Source organism: Thalia democratica, chromosome 7, assembly GCF_965202585.1.
Source record: "Thalia democratica chromosome 7, ktThaDemo2.hap1.1, whole genome shotgun sequence".
Taxonomy (NCBI): Eukaryota; Metazoa; Chordata; class Thaliacea; order Salpida; family Salpidae; genus Thalia; species Thalia democratica.
In genome coordinates this window covers 55369548-55394362 of record NC_139171.1, presented here as the reverse complement: position 1 = coordinate 55394362, position 24815 = coordinate 55369548, and the positions used below count along the sequence as shown (strand labels likewise).

Below are 24815 nucleotides of genomic sequence, written 5' to 3'. Positions count from 1 at the left end.
AAAATGAATATAATTTATATACTGCTATATCTATAACAAAAAGGAGATATTATTTTCTTAATCAGTATATTTTAAATACTTAAGAGTCTGAAATATTTGTTTTAACTGTCAGATACTTTTTAAAAATTTCATGTTAGCCTATATCAGGGTTTCCCAAAGTGGGCGATATCGCCCCCCTGGGGGCGATTTTAGTATTTTGGGGGGCGATAATTAGTAAGGGGGCGATTTTAAAATTTTGGGTTGTCATAAGATTTTTACTTTTTTTCTTGCTATTTTACTATTTTTAGCTTGCTATTAATTATTTGACCCTGAGGTAAAACTTAAACAAAAAAGTTTATTTTATTTATGAAAAAAAAAAAGAAAAAAAAATCTAGTGCTTATGACTCCTACTTTCAAGTAAATACTATATTTTCATTTATATATTTCCATATTTAACAATTACATATATCATAGACGATTGAAATCCCTCTCACTATTTTATAACCTGACATATATGTTATTTGGGGTTATACATGGTTTGTAAAAATCTATGTTATTTATTACTATCTATCACCTCATGATATTTCCAGTTGCTTTTTGAAAAGTCATTAAGTTAGACTAAGAAATAAAACTATACAGGGTTGCCAATTTACCTAGAAACCTGGAAAAACCTAGAATTTGACAATTTAAGCAAAAAAAAACCTGGAAAAAATCTGGTATTTTTAACAATTTTAACATACTAAGTAGTAAAATTTAGATTTGACACAAAAAAGCTATCATATAGATAAAAGTATGGATTTCTTCGAGGCAAATACTTTTGAAGTAAACGACTTACAGGAAACCTTCTCAGACTTACAAACTGACCTTGAACTTAAAGTAAATTCTTCCAAAGAACGATATGAAAGCTTTTGGAATCAACAAAAACTAAGGCAAAAGTATCCAATTATTTTAGAGGAATTTAGATTGTTGTTTATAGCTTTTCCTTCTAGCTATGTTGTTGAGAAAGCTTTCAGTTCAGTTATCAACATTTTGAGTAAAAGGTCTAATCTAGATATTTATATAGGAGGTGACTTAAGGCTCTATTTTACTGATTAAGAATCAGATTAGAAAAACTTGCATGCAGTCATATTCCTCATCCTCCTCATTATATTAGACTTCAGTAGCAGACATTATTTTATGAAAGTTTTGTTTATTTTATTTGATCTTTTGAAGTATTTCTTATTTAACCTGGTTTGTATTGTATTTGAGTAGTCTTTTTATAATAACAACTTTATTAAGCTATTAATTCTACAACAGGTTTGCATAATGCCAAATAAATATTATTTACGGTAGACTTCCTCTTGAGTTTTACCTAAAAAAAAGTGCAAATTTATATTTTATTAAATTTAACTGAAGTAAAGTCTATTACTAACTAAATATTAATAAAAATATATATATATAATATTTAATAGCTTACATAGATCTTTTTTTTTTTTATCAAAGTTTGTTTTATGTTTTAGTGGATTTCATGTTTATTCATAACATCATTGCATATAACATATTGAAATTTGTCATTTTGTAAAAAAAAAATATGGTTATAATTTTTTGAGTTTGCACTTATTGATTTTTTTCAAAATGCGAACTCAAGCGGAAGTCTACTATATTTATTAATAGGTTTATGTTTTAAAGATTTTAATAATTTTATTTTGACCTGGTTAATTTTGTAGTTGATATTCGTTGTTTTACATTACACTAAAAATTTTTATAGCATAGTGATTAATTTATTTGTTTGAAAGACCTTTATTTGACAGGTTTTTGTTATTACTAGTTTAATATGTATACAACTTATATCACTATAAAACTATTATCTGATTGTAATATTTTAACAACCATTAAATTTTTTATTTCTAAAAAGATTTTTTTGGTTTTAAAAGACTATAAATTTGAGGTTTCTATTTGAATTGACTTCTACTTTTTCATTTAAAAGTTTCTTAAACACAATTTTATTTTCTAACTTGATTTATTATTGTTCAAAAGATTATTATAATATAAGGAGTTTTAAACTATTAATACAACTGTTTTTTGTTTTATCTTAATTCAATATATATTAGCAATTAGAATATACTTAGTTTATTTTAATACTTCAACACTAGCTTTTAGTTTTCACTAATTTCCTCTGTAAAATTATTGTAGGCTAATAGCTAGAAAAAAAACTTTTTAAACAGAATTAAATAAGCCATCAAGAAGACTGCTACAATTACAAAACAAAATTTAAACCTAGTTAAAAGTTTTTTTTAATTGAATACTTTCTGTTCACAGAATAAACTGTAAAACATTGGATTTTTTTTTTGAATTTAAATAAAGAAAAAAAATTGTTAGAATTAAGGTTTAGTTCCCTAAAGATTATTCCAAGTCAAATGCTATTTCATGGTATTCTACTACGAAACAAATAGTTTAAAAAGTTAAAAATTAATTTTTCAACTTTACAACTAACTTGCTTACAATATATCTTAGCATTGAAATTAGTAAATTTACTGCATTAACTGAAGCTGTTGATTAAACCACTTTTCATGTGAGATAATCAACCAGTCGGTCAAACTATTTTAACTAGATCAGAAATAATGTTTTAATATTTATTTCATTTAGTGTAAAATAAACTGTTAATTCTTTTATAGTTTTTTAATCTCTGGTATATATATTTATAAAAAGCCTATTTATAAAGTATTTTAAGTATTTTGTGCGGCTTAAATAAGTTACTTAGTATTAACTTCTAAATGTCCGAAATTTATTATATGAGATATTATTAAAATATCAGGTTTAAGTTAAGATTTCAGGTGGGTAACGTACGGCTCAGATCCAGTCGAATTTCGACCCGCTAAGTAAATTGAAAAATACTTGTGCAAAATAAATAAAATTTAGTTTTTTGATATTTAATACTTTGATATACGCTTTTATTTCGTTTTCAGTTCACAAAAGTATTTCCTAAATCACAATAATACTAAATCATTTTACTACAATTTTGCTCGAGTTTTTCAATTTTCTTATTTGTAATTTTTCTAAATCATGCAGCCCGCAATTACATTTTCTAACGAGTTGAAAATAGAAAATATTTTTTAGTAAATATGAATTGCTGACTACAAAAGTTGTCCACCACTGACCTAAAAGTTTCAATAGTTTCAAAACAGATCATATTTAAACAGGATTGATTACAGATTAATCAACGCTTTTTAAGAATTAAGTATTTTAATAAACTTTACTGGGCTTCTAAGAAAATAACTGTAAACTATTTTCTCAAGCCCTGTAAACTACTTTGTACACAAAAGTGCGTGCATAAGAAGTACAAGACTAAATTACATTTCGAACACAACTTTTTTTAGCTCAAAAGTTTGTACTCAAAAGAAAAACTACTTTGTAAAATCGTGGGGGGCGATTTTTTTTTCAAGTTACTAAAAAGGGGGCGATTTAGTAAATGAGTTTGGGAAACCCTGGCCTATATGCTATTTATTAATAAAAAACAACTTTCATCATACAAATACTTTTTATTTTATTTTGAGTTTCAATATTAAAATACCAATAATATGTGTATAAATTCAGATGTGGTGCAGATTTAGTGCAAATTAATTATTTTTTGTTTACAGTCAACAGTAAAATATGAAGGTTGTGGTTACAAAAACAAGCCTAAATTTTCTTTTTTAAACATTTCCGTTCAAAACAACAAATAAAATTTTAAGTATTATTTGACCCAAGTGCGTATGATTAATAGCAAAAAACAAGTTCGAATAAAAAAATCATAATTTTATTTTCAGAAATTCCTAATGCAATAAAACCACGTAAGATAGTTTTAAGTAAATACATATATGTGGTTTAAATCTAACGACCAAATTAACATGACTTTTACAAAAATATGCACATACGAGTTAAAACCTGTTTGCGATAATTATGAGATGTTTTAATTGCAAATACAAGGTTTACGTGTAAAATTCATAAAGTGGTTAAAAAAGAAAAAGGTTAAGCGGTTAACTGAGCTGTTATAAAGTTAGCGAGGCTGGTTTCAATTTCATTCAAGCCAAACACTTTTACTGAAAGCTGGAAAGTTTGTAACTAGAAAAATGACGTTAGTTTCAAACAACTGATTGTTTTAGCTTACGTATAATAAGCATATGGAATCATACTTGATTATTTGTTATTTAATTTTTTAAGTTATACTGATTAACACATTTAGGTATAAACTATCTACAAACACCTAAACAATTACTATAATTGTTATGTAAACTAAAAAGTTAAACAAATAGAAAACATTTTCAAGACTTTATAGAAACTGTCAGTAATTTAAGAACAGTAAACAACTGATTTAACTTTTCAAGCTATACTAATTAACACATTTAGGTATAAACTATCTACAAAGACCTAAATTATTACTTTAATTGTTATGTAAACTAAAATGTTAAACAAATAGAAAAATTTTAAGACTTTATAGAAACTGTCAGTAACTTAGGGACAGTAGATAACTGATTTAACTTTGCAACAGCTTCAATTTTTTCCTAAGCTTGCTGTACTGACCTGAATCTCATACGGTTAATTTATTTAGAAACAAAAGGATTAAAAAAAATTTCAATGCCGAAACGGAATAAAGCAAAAAATAAAAAAACGCATGTCATTTACTTTTCACAACTAAATTTCTCAAACAGTTAATTTATTAAAGGCGTTAGCGATATAATTTTATAACAATAACTTAACCAAAAGTACACATTGATTTTTCAGTCAGATTTTATAGTACTAATTCAAAAATAAAATTAAGTGATATTAATCTAAAATTTATTTAAAAACACCATGCAAATTTCTAGATAACTTTTATCTCTGTAAGTTGAATATATTTTTTTATACACAGCAACACCAGGGGATTAATATCGGGATTTTTATTTGCATCCCAAGTAGTCTTCATTATTTTGTTCGGAATTTTCGTGGAGTACGATCCCGATCACACCGGACCCAAGAACAATACGTCACAAGAACAAAAGGATGCTTTAAAGAAAGACGCGGAACTTTACCCTCGTACGTGTCATTTGTTTCAGTGACATAATTTGTGTAGTAATTTATAATGTTTCGTAAAGTTCAATATAGTTTAAGTTTTCAACTTAGTTAAAACTTAAGACTAATATAAACCGTTATGATGTTTTATTTCAGATTAAATAAGTATTAAAAACGATTTTCCGAAAATTTTAAACATATGCTCATGATCTTTATAAACTTTATATTAATTAATTTATAGTTTAAAATAGATGAAACAAGAATGTTGTTAAATAAATCAAACATATGCTCATGATCTTTATAAACTTTATATTAATTCATTTATAATTTAAAATAGGTGAAACAAGAATGTTGTTCAATAAATCAAACATATGCTCATGATCTTTATAAACTTTATATTAATTCATTTATAATTTAAAATAGGTGAAACAAGAATGTTGTTCAATAAATCAAACATATGCTCATGATCTTTATAAACTTTATATTAATTCATTTATAATTTAAAATAGGTGAAACAAGAATGTTGTTCAATAAATCAAACTAATATACCGATTAACTTTTACAGTTTTGTACAGCGCTGAAAACAGCTTTAAAATGATACATTATATTCTTGACAATCAAATCAAGAAGTTTTCTTTTTTTAAATAAGATCATCTGCATCAATCTAAATCAGTTCAAAAAATAAAAGTTTTAATGACAGTATTTATATAAACATAAAACATTTTATGACGTCACGCAGTGTTTCAAGACGTGCACGTGATGATGCTGGTCGGTATCGGCTTCCTGTTGAGCTTCCTCAAACGTCACGGATACGGCTCGCTGGGTTTCGACTTTCTCCTCACCTGTTACGTCATACAGTGGTCGCTTCTCGTCAACGGATGGTTTGGTAACGTGGGGGGCGACGGCACAATTAAGCTTAGCTTGGAGAGGTTTTTAGTTTGTTTATATATAACAAAATTGAATTAAGTTTTTTGTTAAAAAACACTAAGCTCAATTTTGAGAGGTTTTTAAGTGGAAACTAAATTGATATTTAGACTATTAGTTTTATGGTCTGTTAGAAAACCGCACTTTAGAAAATGAACAATGACAACATTTTTGAAATTTTATATGGTTTATGTAATAACATAATTTAACGCGGTAAAAATTTTTAACTTTATTGTAATTAAATAAACATTAAACTTAAGTTTAAAAAGCATAAATATGGTAAAGGTTGTCGTCTTTATTAACACGGTCTATTTTTCATGTTCATAACATGATTAAACAGGGAAAAAAATAAAAAATTAAGTAGCTGTGTTTTAAATCAATAAAAATTAAACTTAAACATTTACTTAATTTACTTAAAACATTAAAACTTAAATACCTCAGTTTCCTCCACGCCGATTTCGCGGTGGCTACCATCCTGATATCTTTTTGTTGTGTATTGGGTGTGGTCAGCCCCACGCAACTGGTTGTCATGGCAACTTTGGAGGTGGTGTTTTACAACATTGGTGTCTACGTTTGTCTTGAAGGATTGCAAGTTAGTATTTAAAAAATATATTGTAATATATATAAAAAATATGTTTCAAAAGAAACAATAAAGCTTTTTTTTAAACTTATTTTTATTAGTTTAAGTAGTTTTGATAATGCCTTTAGTAAGCTAGTAAATTAATGCCTGTAAAAATAGACATAACAGCTAATACACCAGGACAATTTAAGAAAATTAAATATAGTTCATAAAAAGAATTAACGTAGCATTAAAAAAAATAAACTTTCTTTATAAAAGTACTGTAATAAATTCTTAACGAAGAACCACATAAATCACTAATCCAATATAATTAAATAGAATACCTAACGAGATTTATTAAAATTTAAAGCAGAACATTATTTTTATTAATTGAACATTTGTTTCTTATTATGCTTAACCAAACAACTTTGACAGATGCAAGGCTTAAAACATTTTCTGTTTACGTCGAACTTATGAAAAGTTTTAAAATTATACATAGAGGTTTTCTCCACCCTGTTTGAAAAGCTACAAAATTAAATACTAACATGTTTAAAACTTTGTTTCATACTTATAACACATGACGATTATATCTATATTAATATTAATATTTAGCCGACTAGTGTAAAACTTTATTAGCTCACCGATGTAGGAGGCACAATTGTCATTCACATATTCGCTTGCTACTTCGGACTCGCTGTTTCATTTGTGTTAAGCAAATTCGCTCCTTCTACCAATGAAAAGGAAGGATCTTCCTACCAGTCTGATCTCTTCGCTATGATTGGTTTTTTTTTTTTTATTATGTTAAGTGTAATGCTTCACTTGTTTTTAAGCTAATGTCTTCAAAAGAGCATGTAAAATGTAAATTATATTAATAAAAAGTGAGTATAAAGAGATGCAGGGTGCAAAGTAATATTAAGCTAAAGATACTATTATTCTGATTGTATTTGTACAACACTTAAAAAAGATAATTAAAAACACTTTTACCAGCTGTAAACTTCTTTTTTATTTAAACTTGTAGCTATGTAACTTTTATCTTAACTTGTTTTTATTATTTTATGATATCGAATACTTTACGGATTAAGCAAAAAATAAAAAGTACTTAATTTAAAACTCAATAACTTTGTACTAAAGTTTCGAAGAGTTTATGTCATTAGATCAAAATATGCTTAAAGTTATAGACGTATTTTTAAACAATTTTTTGTAGCAACCTAAACATATTCATTTAATTTTAATGATAAAATTCTAGGATCACTGTTTTTGTGGTTGTTTTGGCCGAGTTTCAACGCGGGACCTGCCACCGGGGCGGACAGACAAAGGGCCATAATCAACACGATAATGTCCTTGTCAGCATGCACTACTAGCACTTTTGCACTGTCGGCTGTTTTGAACAAAGACAACAAGTTCGACATGGTTAGTGACGTCATAATTGCCAGGATTTCTAGTTTGTACTTCTTAAACTTAGTTAGCTATGATACCTTGGTGATAGAGTTATAAAAATTACAAGCAATACAAAGTGGTTAGTTATACTTTCGGTAATTACCATGTAATTTATCTACGTTGAGCGCTGTTAATTAATGAATTGTATCATATACTTTACATGTATGATCTATTTAACAAACTAACGTTACATTGACAGCAGTGCTTGATATGTACAACAAGTTTGATAGATTAGTTGTAATTACTAATCTTACGAACAAAGCTTATGTACACACGTTATTAATGCAATTTAAGCCCGTTTACGTTATCTTTAGTACTTAATTTTGTGCAACTAGGTATTTAGTAGAAAAAAAAATAGTTATATATCTTTCATATTTAAAAAAGACTTTTTTTTTTAATTTTTTCTGAGCGCTTCATTGCATCACTGAAAATTTCGAGAAAATAGTTATAAGTAGTATAGGTGTATTACATTTTCAGGAGTTTGATTCATAATTTTTTCAGACCTTGAACACCTTCTAAAAGTTGAATATGGTATTTTAAAGAGTTAACATACTTTTTAATATAAATAAATTTTCAAACGATATTAAATTAAAATTTATAACTGTGCAAATTATTACAAAGCAAAATTGTTTGATTTCCGTTAATGTCTAATAAATAATTTCAATGTTTGATTTTCTAATTAAATTGTTGAAAAAAAAGGTTGCTTGAATACTTTTAAAATAAATAATTTTTTATAACAAACACAAACAAGCAAAATTATATCATACATTAAGATACGTGTTGTAACAAATATAATGTTTAGTGCATTGTGACGCTAGTTTTATACTGCTAAAAAACTTCAATAACAGAAAATAAAATATTTCAATAATAAGTTGATTAATAAAAAACACAATTACATTCCGATAAATGACTTTGTGCTAATCAAAATTGAAGCAATTGTTGTTTGTTAAGCTAAAAGCGTAGCTCCGTTAAACAATATGAGGTTAAAAAAACAATTAACGCAAACACTCAAAGCAAAAGTAATGATAGAATGCTCATTAGAAGAATTCATATTAGAGCTAATAATTATTTGTTTAGTAAGCTAAATAGTACCCTTGAATTGTTGTGAAACTTAGGAAAACCAATTAATACTTCTTTTAACCACAAAAAAAATAATTTTGGAACGCTTATCAATTAATTGTTGCGACAAACTATATTTTCATTCATGCTATTTAATCTGCTCACTTGCGTAAAATTTTCTGATTGTACATTTAACTTATATTAAACTATAATTTTAAAAGCATATAAATCGTTAAATAATATATTCTAACACTTTTGATTGATTTAATATCGCTTAAACTTAGAAAATTAATAGTTTGATACATAAGTCTCTAGATATCTTTATGTTTTTATATGCTACACGACAGTAAGGTATTGTCAATGTTTAAAACCTTAAAAACTGTGAATTTTTTTTTTCAGTAACATACATATAAAATTCTTTCTTTAGTTTATGTTTTATAATAGTTTAATAATAAAAAACAAAAATATTCGCACGCAAAAAGCATAAAACAGTTTGTAAAGTAGTTCTACAGATATAACAGCAGCACTAGAACTTTTTCAAATAAAAATAATTATTAATAAAAATCAAACATAGAATTTTAAATGGTTATCATAGTTAAAAAAAAGTTAAGTTTTCTTTCTAATGAATTAGTTTATGATATTTATCAATAACTATTGTACTACTATTACTTTATAAAAATGTGAGTAATTACAAACATTATAATCTAAATAAAACTCTAATCAATTTTCACTTGAAAATTATATATCAAACCGTTTTATTAACTGTTTGTTAACTTTTTGTAAAAACATAATTGTTTGAATGTTTTAAACTTATAAATAATTTTCAAAGCTCATTTTATTTCGTTTTAAAGAGTCTTGTTATGATTTTAATTTTTATCAAAATGAGTAAGTCATTGTTAAGTTATTGGTTTTTTATTCACTGAAGTATTAGCAATTAGTGTTATGCAAAAATTAAAAAAAATATTAAAACCTTGCGGCGGGTTTTAAGTATCAGATGGTGTAATCAATGCGGTCAAGTAGGTCAAGCTTTCTTTTAATCCATAAAATTAATCACGCCAAATTCATCATAAATAAACTATTTGAAAACTGTTTGCAAAACCCAGTAATAGTAGATTTGCATTGTACTTCAATACCTAATAAAATGATAAAAATGTTTTGAGCTTTGACAAAAGTATAACAGGCTTAGCAAGCGGTGTGATTGAAATAGCAGATTGTATAACTAACGAAATCGACCAATTTAATTTTACATTCTGGTAAACTACACTTTTTGCAAACTAGAACATTCAAAAGATTATAATACTTTCAAATTTCTTACAGGTGCACGTACAAAACGCAGCACTGGCAGGTGGTGTTATAATGGGGGCAAACGCAGATTTCCTCGTTCAACCGTACATTGCACTTATAATGGGGACAGTTGCCGGTATTGTTTCTACGCTCGGATACTACTATGTTCAGGTAAATAAAATAAACTTAATAATTTCAAAATAATAAGCAAAGAATTCAAAATTCTTTAAAGTGTATAAAACAAATTAAAAGTTTTTAGTACAAAGTTAATATTTTTAATTTTCTTTAAAAGTTCGCAATTTTTTTGCCACCGAATTATATTGCTTTGAAAAGGTCGTGAATAGAAATATTTAAATTGCAAAAAAATATTTAAATAACCTATTTACATTTCAGTAAATTGAGCATTCTCTTTTAGTTAAGGCAAATAACTATATACTACAAAGTTCAATAGTAATATACTTTAATAACTACTACAGAAATATATTAGTTATTTATAATAAAACACCTTTTCAATTGTTTTTACATTTATAAAAAGTAGTTCGATTAAGCAACTAATGCTGATATCAAAAAAAGTAGAACATTTTTGTCTTTTGTAGACGATATTTTTTTACTTATAGCTTTTGATCTCAAAAGTAAACATAAGTCATAAAAGTAGATTATTTTAAATATAATTTTTAATTAAGTTCTGTTTTTCTCTGCAATGGTTGATACAGAATATAAAATAATTTTGTACAAGTTAAACAAAAAATTACGCGATAAAAGTTAAAAATAAAGCACCATGGTACATCTTAAGTTAATTTTTTTGTGTTACAATTACAAATCTGTAATTACAAATCTTAATTGTTTTGTTCAACATTCAAGATATACTTAAAGCAACATACTTAAAAGTCTAAGTACTATAAAGTATAACATTTGTACTTGATTACATAAAACAAATGTTACATCAAAACATATGTTCAGCACCCATCAGCATTAAAAGCTTTGTTTTTTTTGCATTAGTAGCTACTAAACACCTATAAGTTTAAAATTCAAAGCAACTAAGCAGTAACTATTTTACAGCCACTTCTTCAGAAGAAGATAGGTCTCCACGACACTTGCGGAGTGCACAATCTTCACGGGATGCCCGGAATCTTAGGAGCCTGCATCAGTGCAATACTCGCATCTCTCGCCACTAAAGAACAATACAAAGATAGGTAGGTTGAATTAAGTTAAATAGGTTGAAGTTTATTTAACAAATGTATTTTACGCTATACAAACTTACAGTTAAGGTTTATTTCTGATTTAGTACCATTGAAACTAACTAAATATTTTTTTTTGGTGTTTTTTTAGTTTTTACTCAAGTTTAACTTGGAAGATGCTAAACATAAAAACGAAACATGTTATTTAGTCACGTTTAAATTTCAGCTACGAAATACTGATCAAACGCGAGGATCAAGCCGCGTTCCAAATCTACTCGCTGGTAGTCTGCATAGCACTCTCCCTAGTGACAGGAGCAATAACCGGATTGATCATGTCACTTCCGCTGTTCGACAGAATGAATCATGACGAATTGTACGAAGACCAAGTGTTTTGGAAGGTAAATAGTTCGGAATACGTAAAAGTAAATTGCATTTAGAATTGACAAGTCAACGTTTTCTTATAAACTTTAATTAAGACTGATTTGTTTTACCGTTAGGTGTCAGTTTAGAGAAAAACAGAAATTAATAATTTTACCTTTTCCTTAAGAATGAACTTTTAATACAGCTATTAAGTGCGTACTAAACAGGAAGTACGAACCTAAGTAGTACAAGTCTAAATAATAAATTGCACTTCGACTTTAAAATGTTTGGTTTTATTCTCTGGTAAGTATATTTTATTATGGTTGTTAAACTTTGTTTTCAATACAATTAGTTCGGTTCAAATTTAGAAGGTACGTATGTTTTAGCTGTTTGATAGGATTTTCTAAAGTAATGATTTTTTTTTATTTGCGTGCATAAAATGCTAATAAATGCAGAAGTTAGGTAAGAACTGTAAAAAAAAAACTGTACAATTCAAAGGTGCATTTTATATTATAAAGCTTACTTTCTTGTGACCAGTTTCCGCTATATTTCATATAAAGGCTCAGTATTTAAACAAATAAAAATCTTAAAAATTATAAAGCGTTTTTTTTCTTCACACGGTTCTTTTTTGTAGAATTAAGTAGAAGTAATGATGCAGCAGGGTTTTAACTGTAGTAGTACGGGAGTGTAATATAGTAGTACTGTTACTAATTAGTATAATGTTATTGGTAGACCTTATAAGAATTCTATCATCAGATTTAACAAGCGTTTTTATTTTGTTAACTAAACTCAACTCATAGACCTGTACAAGGATGTCTTGTAAGCCTCTGAAAAAATTTATGACTTTCTGTTATTGCTTTAGAGTTTGTACATGAACAAATGAAATTAAACCTTATACATCATCTTTAAGTTAATAAATTAAGCTAGCGTATCTATGAAACTTTAGCAAAAACTGCATAATAATACTCAATACAAATAAAAAAAACAATTAAAGATCGATTTGTAACAAAGTCACAACTTGTTTTATTTCGCAAAAATATACAACGAGTACTTTATAATATGGTTAACAAATTTTGCAAGTAAAAGCTTACACAAAATGAGTTAGACGCAAAAGATAAGTTCAGCCGAAGTGTTACGCTAAACTAAGTCATCTGTTTATTGTTTTTTTTTTCGGATTCTTATTCTAATTATCTATTTAATTTAATCACCTCAATAGCTCCAACTAAGGGAAAATATTGAAATGTTATTTTAACAATTTTTTGTAATGCAAAAATCAAAACTTTAACTACTTGACTTTGTTTTTATTTATAAAGTTTATTTGTTAAAATACCGTAGTATAATAAATATCTGAAAATTTAGTTTTAACCTATTGTTGAAAATGTAAACAGTTGCAAATATAGCTAAAAGCTTAAACTAAATTTAACGATTGAAACAGACGTAACACTAACGAAAATAATCTATATATTATCTTTAAATATGACAACTTAACTTAATCTGTTTAAAATTTGTAAATCAAAAATACACCATTTTATTAAAATAATTTCTAATGTTTTACAAGTTTTTTGTTACAGTGCGAAGAAAATGATGACATTGATGAAAACAAAACAGAACTTCAATCGATGGCTTGAAAATCTTGGATGATTTTAATAGTTTTTTTTTTTATAAGGTTTTAGCTAAATTTAAACAGTATGCTGTATTTTTTCTATCTCTGTTTAATATAAAGTAGAACGAATTACTAATATTGCTTTTATTAAGTTACAACTTGATTTAAGTTCTTTAAATCTTGCAAAATAGACCGTTGTGTTTTCAGAAACATTTGTATTTGTTATTAGAAGTGTATTTTTAAAAAACTATAATTAACTTATTGTTTGTAATATACGTAATTGAGAAACTATAATTTTAGAATAAAAACTCACTTACTTTTTAATGATTAAGAAAGCACTAACTAAACATAAAACTATAATTTGATATTAAAAAATTACCTTGCTATACTATAAATAGTTTTAAAAAATTCAAATAAAAGCTTTAAAAATTCTTATAGAAACTTTTAAAAGGATAGCAAATAAATAAAAACTTATTCGGAATTGTAAAAAAGACAGAATTGAGTTATAAAAAACTAAAAATATATTACATATTTAGTTACAAAAAGTCAAAAATTGAAACAATACTCATTTTTAATATTAATCATAAACACAATACTTAAAAAAAAACAGATAAAGTATAATTTAATTAAAATTAAAAGTTTTGTTATTGTGTTGTGTTTAACTTCTACAAATTGTACTTTTAGATATCAATAAATTATATAAAGATTTTAATTATTACAAGCAAAATTTATATAAAACAAACTATATATGAAATTAAAATTTAATGAATAATATCTACGTTAATGATATATTTAACTTAATGGTTATAAAATAATTCAGTACAGTATTATTTTTAGTGTTATAGACGTAGTCAGAAACTTGAAAGCAACTATCGTTGCTACTTTTTAAACAAATGCGTTTACTTATCACTTTATATATAGACGTAAACTGAAGGCAATTTTTTGTCATTAGAAATATTTTTAAACAAAATATTCAAGTGGAATATCTCACGAGGTGTAATTTTTTGCAGTTTAAGCGTAAATATAAACTATTTAAAATATTTAAACTGATTTTAGAAAACGTTTTTTAAACATTTTTCTATAAATTAAAAAAAAATTGTTGTTATGAGCTTTATAAAACTTTAAAAATATTAAAAAATTAAAACGTAATAACGCATAAATGCTTGATTTTAGAAAAAATATTTTTTCTATATATTCACAAACAATTTATTCATAGTTAAAATATGAACATACTGTTTCAAATTAATATGTCATTATAATAAAAAACATATGCTTTATTTGACATTTAAAAACAAACAATACACAGAAATTTGATTATTAACAATCAGCAACTTCTATGTATTTTTTAATTGAAGACGTAACTCATGACCTGTAATTTTTTTGACATCAAAAAATATGTACTTGTTTATCTAATTAAACGAACAATAATTACTCAGAAAAACGTCTAAGTACTAGTCTATACTTTTTATTAAATGTAAGATTTAATGTCCAAGTACATTAAAAAAAGTGATTTTTAATAAGCTTAAAGAAATTTACTTCTTTTCATAACACTTTTCTGAAAACTAGAATATTAAAATAGTTTGTTAGAAATTATTTTGTTTACAAAGGTTTATAAAGTAATGTTATATACATTAAAGGCTTTTTTACACCTGACAGTAGATCATGTTTTGTAATTAGAAAAATTATACTCACTTACATATGTAAGAGCTTAATTTAACAATTATTTTGAAAACTGTGTTTTTTTGCTTGAATAACACTAGTAACAAATGGGTATAAAAAAATACATGAATATTTAACTGTAAATTTCTTTGAATTTTTTTTTGGAGTTCATGGAACTTTTTATAAACGTTGATGCACCCAAATATCATAACATGTTTTTATTACATACGTAAGAACTCGTTGTATTTTAGTTGTAAATTTATTACATACATAACAACCTAAATACGTAGTACCCATACAGAATACGTCGTTTGATACATGTTTTCATAGTAACATAACTAAAAAACTTCAACAAACAAATAGCTACGAAAATTTCTTTATAGTTTTATACTCATTTTATTACTGGCTTATTAAAAATTAATTGATATAAACTTTAAAAACTTAAGCTTGTTAATTTCAACTTAAAATATTTTAAGGTAGTTCTTTTAATCTCTTAGTATGTTATTCAAAACATAATAAATAAAATGGTCAATAATAGACTTTAATTATACGGTCAAGTATACTGCTTGAATAATATTTGCTTGAAAGATTGATTAAAAATGCAAAACGTATTAATACTGACAAATTACGTAGTTGAATCGGCTGATGTCATAGAAACTGTTAAGTGTAGACTAATAAACAATGTTCTGCTATATATTAACGATTAAACTTTATATATGCTAGAAATATGATCCTAAAATAAAATAATATTCCAAATTGTTTTTATATAGCGATTGTTAACATCTTATGACTCGAAAAGAAAGATATAATTGATTGTGATATTTATTTCTGGAAAATAAAAAGTTTTGTATTTTGTAAACTTAAATATTAAGAATTATTCTGCATTATTTTTATATGCCTGCATACAAGAATATTAGTTGTGTTTTAGATTACACCTTTAAATAAAGTACTAAGTGGAAACACTAATATAAAATATTATCATATATTAGAAACTGTCGTATAAATAGTTTTGAGTAATATTCTTACTGCACTATATAAATATCTAAAAGAAAGAAATTTGTAGTTGTTAAACACCCTTTAAAAGTCAACGTTATTTAAATCTATAGTAAAAACTATGCAAACAGATATTAAAACCGAATCTAAACAGGTTCTGCATAGCCTGCAGTTTAAATTTGAGTTTTATTTTCTTACACACTAAAACCCGTCTACAAAAAAGTTGAATTTTTTTTTGTCAATTAAAAAATAAAAATTATGTAAATAGATTGAAATGTAAAACTTGACCATGAAATCAATTAAAACACGTAGTTATTTGATACGCAGTATGTTTCGTAATATTTAGCATGGGAATTCACATCGTTTACAATGTCGTAAAATTATATGAACTGGATTGCTTTGTTTGGAGTAATCTAATTTCTTATGCCTTATCAAAATCAACTTAACCTTAAAACTCATATAAATTTATTGTTATTAAACATTTTTCTACAGTTTTTTTTTCGAATTAAACAGTACTTAGTATACTATGATTTGGTATGTTGAATATTTTTAAAAGGCTTATTAAACTTGTGCTTAAAAAGTTTTTCATCGGCATCTATGTACAAAAATTGTAAGTATTTTTTTTTTGTTTCAACAAAACGAAGTCTAAGACTTCTAATAATAAACTTTAGACTAAAATTGATACTTTTTTCGAACCAATTGTATTAAAGAGACGTTTAAACCAAGTTTATAAGAGTCTGTATGACGAAACTTTATGCTTTTGAATACACAATTGGCTGTTAAAATATTTAATAAGATAAGTGTTGGTTTAACAATTGCAAATGAAACAGTACACTTTAGTTATAATATAACTTGACACTAAATATCCTAAAATTGCTTATACATATACCTTTTAAAAAAAGTCAAACCAAATAATTTTTCTAAGGGAAATTATTTTTGTATGTATTTTTTCAAACTTTAAACTAGTACTTTCAAAAGAATGTTTTATTAATTAGCTACTAATAGGGTTTTTTTTGTATGTTTTTATGCACTAAATCACAAAAAACGTTCGAAAATATTTGTGTAATTTTTTTAGGTTAATCAATTTATAACAATTTAAATTAAAGTAACAATAAGTTTAACACTGTAGTTTACTTTAAATTTTCTCTTAAGACATCTTATCACTTTTAGTTTTACATTATTTGTTTTTTAGTTTTGTTTCAAACAGTACTGATCAACAGTAAAAAAAACAGAAGTCAAAAATTAACAGCTGTTTAAATTTTTTAAATTAATAGTTTGTATTTCTTTAAGGAACCAGTATTCCATTCTATAATAAACCAAAGAAATTTTACTCGGAAACACTTTAAACAAATGATAGAAACGGATATAATAAATATTTTGCAATTTTATTTTAAACGTTAATTGTTAATTTCCAGTAATAGAAAAGATTTGTATTTTTGTATCAACTTTTTTTTGTTATGATAACATTCTTGTACCATATGCAAATAAATATTAATAAAGTAGATTTAGTTTTTAATCTTAAAAAAGATTGAAACTTTTTTCAAAAAGTTTTAACTGTTTAAAAAATGTTATATCAAAAATATATAAGCTTTTCACAATCAAAAAATTTGTTTTGATAGAATAATTTAAAATAAGACTAAGATATTTATTTATACAAAAAACATTATTTTTTTAACAGCTCTGACAGGTTGTAGTTTTTTTTTTCTTTTTAATTTTAAAAGTTAAAAAAGTTATCTATTAAACTTTTTTAGCCAGTTGTCAGCTAAACTTAAAACTGTGTTATCGTTTAAATGTTCATATTAAAAGTCTAACTGTTTTAAGTAGTTTTAAATAACCAAAATTCTGACTTTAATCTGTTATTTGTGAGCAAAAAGTTAAACTTAACTCACTTTAATAGTAAATAAATAAAAAGTTCTCTATTTTTTATTAGACTTAAATTTGAGCTAAGTAAAAATTAAATTAATAAAACTGAGTTTACAGAACTAAGAGATAACTTAATTAAAGTGCTTCAGAAGATTGATTTACGTATCTACTACGACTAAAGTTTAGCTGTCAGCTTAATCAAGATTTGTGCAAATTCTTGTGATAAATATATGCGTAATATTAATAGCTTACTTCATTACGCTTACAGCTATTTAAAATATTTTTTTACTTACTGTATTAAAATAATGATTTTTTATTTAGCTAAAACAAGCTTCTACTAAAAGCTAAAAAACATGATTTTTTTAAACATTTTAGTTAAGAACATAGTTTAAATTAGAATAAATGTATACAATTTCAAGCTATTTTATAAATCTTCCTAATTTTTTCTTACAAATTGTTTGCTTTAAATAAAGTTTTAAACATATTTTATACTTTTTTTTCGATTATTATCAGTTTTGACCAACATTTTACTCGCCATGTAAAGTTTAATTCAATTTATTTTTAACTTTTGAAACTTTCTGAACAACTATCTTTAATTAATTTATTTTATTAACCAGTGGTATTAAATATATTAAAGCAAATTTTGAATAAGTTTTGTACAATACTACTTGAAGGCTAAAAAATGAGTTTTTAAAGATATAAATATTTTTTGTTTCTTTTTCAAACATAACCAACAATGAAGTTGTTTATATTAAAGAAATCTGCTTCATTATATTTTATTAAGCATCAGTTTAATTAAAAAATTAAATGTTACAAAATTATGTTGTTATAAAAATTCACTGAAAAACGTTATATAAAAACTGTTAGTAACTAAACAAAAACTAAAAAAAATAAAATTTTTGGTTGTGTAACATGTATGCTTTGCTTTAAAAATTAAAAACTATTGTTTAATACCTTTGAGAAAACACAATAAACTTCTAACCAAAATACTTTTATGACTAAACAGTACAGGTGCTATTTACTACTTTCAATTATTCAATTATATATATAATTACACGTTAATAATTGCTTTGTAAATAAACATTAAGCTCGGCAGTAAAATTTGTTTTTAAAAGTTTAAATTTATTTCTGTTTTATACTTCAAAGTTAAAGTTTATATTTTATCTGAGAAAAAAATAAATAACTTTTCTTCTAAAAAGCTGTGCCTGTTTTTACTATGTGGTAGATAGTTTTAATTCACATGACTGTTTTTAGACTAAAAATAAATTATTATCATAACTGACCTAGTAAACTAATAAGTATTACAACTATGTCTATCACAGACTAAAATCAAGTTATATCATAAGTGACTTATGAACTGATAAGAATTACAGTTATGTATAATACAGAATATAATTTAAGTATTATCATAACTGACCTAGTAAACTAACAAAAATTACAACAATGTTTGTTCATAAGTTATTATTATTTTGCACTTGTTTTATCAATAAAGATTACTGCTTGTATATCATAAAACAAAAAAATATTTTTATTTATAATTCGTAAGTATAACATTGTGTTATTTAAATTTAATTTTAAATTCGGGTTTAGACTATTAGACATAAATATCATTAGAAAAAAACTAGTGTTGTAAACATCATAAGTAGTTTTAAATTATTCCTTTTGTAAATATTTATTTTCTTCGAATTAACGTAAATGTTTATACTCGAATTACTGGAAATTTATCTTATTTTATAATTATTCTTTATTTGAGACTTTTTTATAGTTATTTTTATAACACTGCTTATAAGAAATAAATCAGTAAAATTATTATAAAAGCGCGGATTAATTATTAATTGAATTCTAAAAGCTTTAAGTGTTATCAAGTTATTTCTTCGGTTTGTATTCTTACTTTTATTAGATTATATAAAATTATATAACTATTGTAAAATTTCTAATTACCAGTTAATACTAGTATCTATAATACTTTCAACAGATGTCCTTTATAAATTTGTATCAATTATTATCGTATTGTAATATTAAAACGACTAGGATTTTACATGATTATAGTCTTCAAGTTTATTTTAAATTAGTTTAAGTTTAAAAAAACACAATAGTTACTAAACTTTTATAGCTGTTTACTAGTCCATGAATATTTAGATAAGATATTATATTATAATTGATTATGTCTACTTAATAAAAGTCATAAATTTAAGAAAATCTTTAAAAATTTAGTTCAAATACCATAGTGTTAGATAAATGACAATATAGTCGATTATAGTTTTGTTCTATGTCATAATTGCAAAAAGTTGACACGATTTTTTTTAAACAGAGTCTTATCTAACTAACATTTTTTTAGTGACAAAACTAGTTTTAAACTTCAGTTTTAACGGATCGTAAATATCTAAATGGTTTATGACGTAATATTACATTGTGTTTTGTTAAGTCATTAGTTTTCTTAAACACTTTTTTGTTACAATCATCACCAACAACAGTGACTTCACAATGAAAACCATAAATAACTTAATTAATTTGAAGTTATTTTGGAATAGTATTAACTCGAAGATTTGCTCAAACAATAAAAACAGAGTGCAGTTTTTATTGCTTCATTAGTTTGTTGAAGAAGTTAAAGATTGTGAACATCAAACTTTTAGAATATTTTAATTACGTTATCTTAAAGTAGTTATATTTTTTAAAGATTCTCATAACAGTAAAACTAGATATATTTTAGGCTGTTTTCAGCTGTAGTTACATAGCAAGTTTTACTATTGAGTATTTTTTACATTTTGTTATAAATATCAACTGGGCTTCAAATGCTTCTACTGATAAACGTTTTTTTTAAATCATTAACTAGCAGCAACAAAGAAATGATTCAACAGAAAACTTGATACAGGTAGTTTACCTTATACAAAACTTAATAAATAAATAAATATAATTTCTAATGTTTGTTACCCTGTATTTTGAAATACATTCTAATTTTACGCATGACTACAATTCTCGTGAGTTAAAAAATACATTTAAGCTTGTACGCATAAAAAAAGTCAAAACGTTTATTACAATTTTTAAGGTTATTTTATGTTAAACAACTTTTAAATAGTACATACCTTTCAAAAAGGAGTAATAAATAATGCAATAAAAAAGAAATTTTAGTTTTTATGGCTTATAACTTTAACAGCTATTTTAGTTTGGGTTACAACCCAATAAATTTACCGAATTGTACTTTAAACACTTTTAATAAATTTTTCACATACAGTTTTATATACGCTAATAAATCTTTATGTTAAAAGCTTTGTTTGTTCTATAATAGTTCAAGTTGGAATTTTATAACATAATGTTTTAAATATGAATTTGTTTAATTTCATAAAGTAAAAACTCAGTTATTACTACTTGATTTATTTTACTGACTATATTTTCATTTAAATTAAACTTATTTAAAGAATAGGCTGTAATTTAGTAAAAACTTAAGTTTTCCGTAAAAACGTGTTTAATATTTTATGCACTTAACAAAACACATTTTTCCTAACACAAAGTAGCTCGTTAAAGTATCAGTTTGGTCTAAGCTCTTTTTGCAGCTGAAAATTTCACCTTAACTTGACACATTTAATCTTTAAAAAGCACTACTTTTTATAATAAAGTGTCCTCTTCTTCGGAATTTTTAGAATTTTTTGAACTTTTTCAAGGTCACTATGTCATTTGATGGTATAGTAATTTATACTTTGTTTAGTCACTTTTCAGAATTTTTTGTTTAAAACCGTATTGAAAGGCTTTATTTTACATAAATCTAACACTAAACATTAAATGTGAAAGAAAATTACATCAAAGATATGTAACTTTACAAGTTATGAAAAAACTAGCATTTTTTTTTTACAATTTAAATAACTGTCTAAAAAAATAATCAAATATGTTAAACATTTCTATGCAGTTTTATACAACAACCAAACTGCATTTGGAAAAAAAATGTTTAGTTTTTATCATGCAGGATATACTTAAAACTCTTAAATATCGGAGATTAAAACTAAAAATATCGACATAATGCAAACTAAATTAGTAAAAAGTTATTTTGAAAAGAATACAACAAACTTTTAAGCTTAAAAAACACTAGTCACTAAAGATATTTTTTTTTTAACCATAAAACTGCAATGTTACTATCGGACTACTCGAACTACTATAGAGTTATAATTGTCTACAGCAAAGCTATAAATTAACATGAAACTATAAAGAAGTCGCAATTTCATTTTTTCTATCAACAGTTGGTCCGTTAGGTTTCTTTTTTATTTTGTACTCAATTTTATCACTTTTGCCCGACAAGTTTTGGTAGCAGGGTCGATGCTTCAGCACATGTACCAAAAACTTAACCTCTCCGTCATCTTCATAAGGAATCAGCTTAGGGGTTATTTGGATGAACCCGTTACTTTTGTGGAAGTGGGCTGCCCGGTTACTGTGGGTAACCGCAATGACTTGAGTTGTTGGGTCAAGGTTGTCATGACAACGGAGTTGGTTGATAAGATCAAGTGCTGATTGGTACAGATTAGTGCCAATGTTCATATTTGTGTGTTTGGGAGAAAGAGCACAGAAGATTGCGTTCCACATTGGGCCTATTTGTTTCATAGCTGGTGAGGTGTGAAGTAAATTGTTCTCCCAGTTTTCGTATCTGTAAAAAATTATCACTTATTTTGAAATTTTAAAACTAGTATAGTAGTAGTCTATGTATGTTTAAGTTTATAAACTAAACTCAAGTCATTTAAAACCTCTTTTTAGTATTTATTTTGATAATGAAACATAATCAGTGGAAAAAGACTAGAGCTTAAGTTATAATGCTACTAACATAAAAAACACAAGTAGTTTTAAATATTTTCTTGTTACTTAATGTCACAAGAATGATTTCTGTATAACAATACGTAACAAAATAAAAATGCTCTCTTTGATAAATATATAGTGTTTTGTTATTAATTATTTAATGTAACTATATATTTAACTTTTTTTAAACAAACCTTTTAAGTCTCCTTAATGCTTCTGGATTGATTTTGTGCAAGTTATTTTTGTGGTAAGCCCTGTCATAAGGTTCCTGGTCTTTAGCCTTCCAGCCCCAAGACCCCTCAACATCAGGCAGAAGCAACATCACCCCGCCTACAATGACGTCATGACAACAGTTTCCATGGCAACCGACTTTCACTGACATCAGCACCGCGTTTCCGCTCGCCACTGTCACGTCATAGTTGGCTTGAAAGTAAGCGCGGAGGAATTCGAAAGCCAATTTGTCGTCGTCAGTAGCAACCATGTACTTGTAAAGGGGGTAGTTGACGAAGGATTGAACCCAACATTCGCGGATTTGTATCCAGTCCTCGTAACTGCTGGTTACTTCAATGCTGTGACTGCGAGGTTTTGATTGTTATTAAGACAAAATTATTTCAAAATGATTTATCTATAATTATATATACACTTCAAATAAACTTAATACATTTTTTTGCGTAAATTTTTCATAATTTAATGCAACTGAAAATTGCAGCAATTTGATTAATCAACTAATTGATTAAATGTTTAAATCAGCTAGTAATTGAGTTGATAATTTTTTTTTCCTCAGATTAAAGTTCACACCTTCGAATTTTACTCTTCAAATTAGCTAAAAGTACAATAAGCATAACGTATTTGTATAATAAATATTTCAAAACATTTAGTTTACTAAAGGTTTTTACTACTTTAACAGTTTTATTTACTGCGAATAAAATTTCCTAGCCTAAAACTTTTATGTACTTTTTTTATTATAAAAATAAGCTTACTAAACAAAAGTAAACTTGTGTACAGTACTTTTTTATATTATCTTTCAAATTTTAACCATTTTATTCTACTTCAAAAGTTATATTTTTCAAGAGTTTTTTAAATTAATTGAAATACGGTTAATTTTTTTTTAAGCTTTAAACAAATAATTTTACAGTTTTGATATTAATTACAAAACAAGTAAAATTATATTTCTTTTATTGTCACAGTTTAAAGATTTATTAAAACTTTTTTTGTTTTGCTGATAATTTATTTGTAAGTTACTTTCTATAGGTATTTTAACTTAAATTTTTCAGTAAATGTTACAAAAATACACTTTTATTCTATTTTCAAACTAATCATTAACTAATTACCTTTTCATTATTTTCAATTTTTGAAAGACTTGAATAAAACAGTTACTTTTCCTCGATCTAAAGAAACGAACACTTATACTAATAACAAAAACGTTATAACCAACTTATTATAGAAAAGAATTTTGTCTCTCTTTTCTCTACATGACATTTTTTCTTGTCTCGTCTGCTTTTTACAATAACATTTATATTTTAAATTTCTAATACACTAGCGTGACTATAAGCACGAGTGTTCCAATTAAGAAAAAAAGTATAAATTTAAAACAAACTTTAATATTTTGTCACGACAATTTATTTTTGAAATTTATTTCTTGTGACCTAAATTTCACAACAAGGCCTCATGATGAAATTTACTTTTATGCATTCGAATTTTGTATTTATTTATAAGTAGTGTACACATTTATTTTAGTTTGCCATTGAAAATTATGTTTTAAAAGTCGAAACTAGTTTATTATAAAAGTTATTAAGCACGATTTTGTTTTGCCATGTATTCTGATGTTTCTTTTTTAAATGTTACAAAACACAAGTATGACTATTAACACGAACCAAAATGAGATAAGTACATTTTAAAATCTTACTTTTAGAGAGACTCACGTCTTTTTAGTTTCAAAAATTTAAAGTAAGTTTTAATATTCACGTCTTGTATAACTAGCGAAAATTAAAAAGAAAGTTTTTAAGTAAGTTTGGCTTTTTTATACACCATTTAAATACTTTTTACTAACTATTAAAGAAAAGTTACTAATGTTCTATTCAATCAAACAAAATCGTTAATTTTTTTATTTTCTATGGATAAATAAAACTTTCTG

General features: G+C 25.2%; 2 protein-coding genes across 2 annotated transcripts; one reads left to right on the top strand and one right to left on the bottom strand.

The window, feature by feature from the left end:
• Positions 1–4067: 4067 nt before the first annotated feature.
• Positions 4068–13415, top strand: LOC145841640 (ammonium transporter Rh type B-A-like). The gene is made up of 10 exons (XM_082948991.1): positions 4068–4072; positions 4847–5010; positions 5726–5915; positions 6352–6502; positions 7106–7250; positions 7716–7879; positions 10283–10420; positions 11309–11442; positions 11654–11825; positions 13359–13415. Exons 1-10 carry the CDS (start codon positions 4068–4070, stop codon positions 13413–13415), a joined length of 1320 nt encoding a protein of 439 aa, XP_082805117.1.
• Positions 13416–22096: 8681 nt separating this feature from the next.
• On the bottom strand, positions 22097–24020 carry LOC145841639 (uncharacterized). The gene is made up of 3 exons (XM_082948990.1): positions 24013–24020; positions 22876–23256; positions 22097–22535 (listed from the first exon to the last, which is right to left on the bottom strand). The coding sequence occupies exons 1-3, from the start codon at positions 24018–24020 to the stop codon at positions 22097–22099; spliced, it is 828 nt and encodes a 275-aa protein (XP_082805116.1).
• Positions 24021–24815: the final 795 nt, after the last annotated feature.

Excerpts from the sequence above, each read along its gene's own strand:
- LOC145841639 (XM_082948990.1), bottom strand. Across the intron at positions 22,536-22,875 it reads GCATTAAGGAGACTTAAAAG|ATACGAAAACTGGGAGAACA; the intron begins GTTTGTTTAAAA and ends AATTTTTTACAG.
- LOC145841640 (XM_082948991.1), top strand. Across the intron at positions 7,880-10,282 it reads AAGACAACAAGTTCGACATG|GTGCACGTACAAAACGCAGC; the intron begins GTTAGTGACGTC and ends AATTTCTTACAG. Across the intron at positions 10,421-11,308 it reads TCGGATACTACTATGTTCAG|CCACTTCTTCAGAAGAAGAT; the intron begins GTAAATAAAATA and ends ACTATTTTACAG.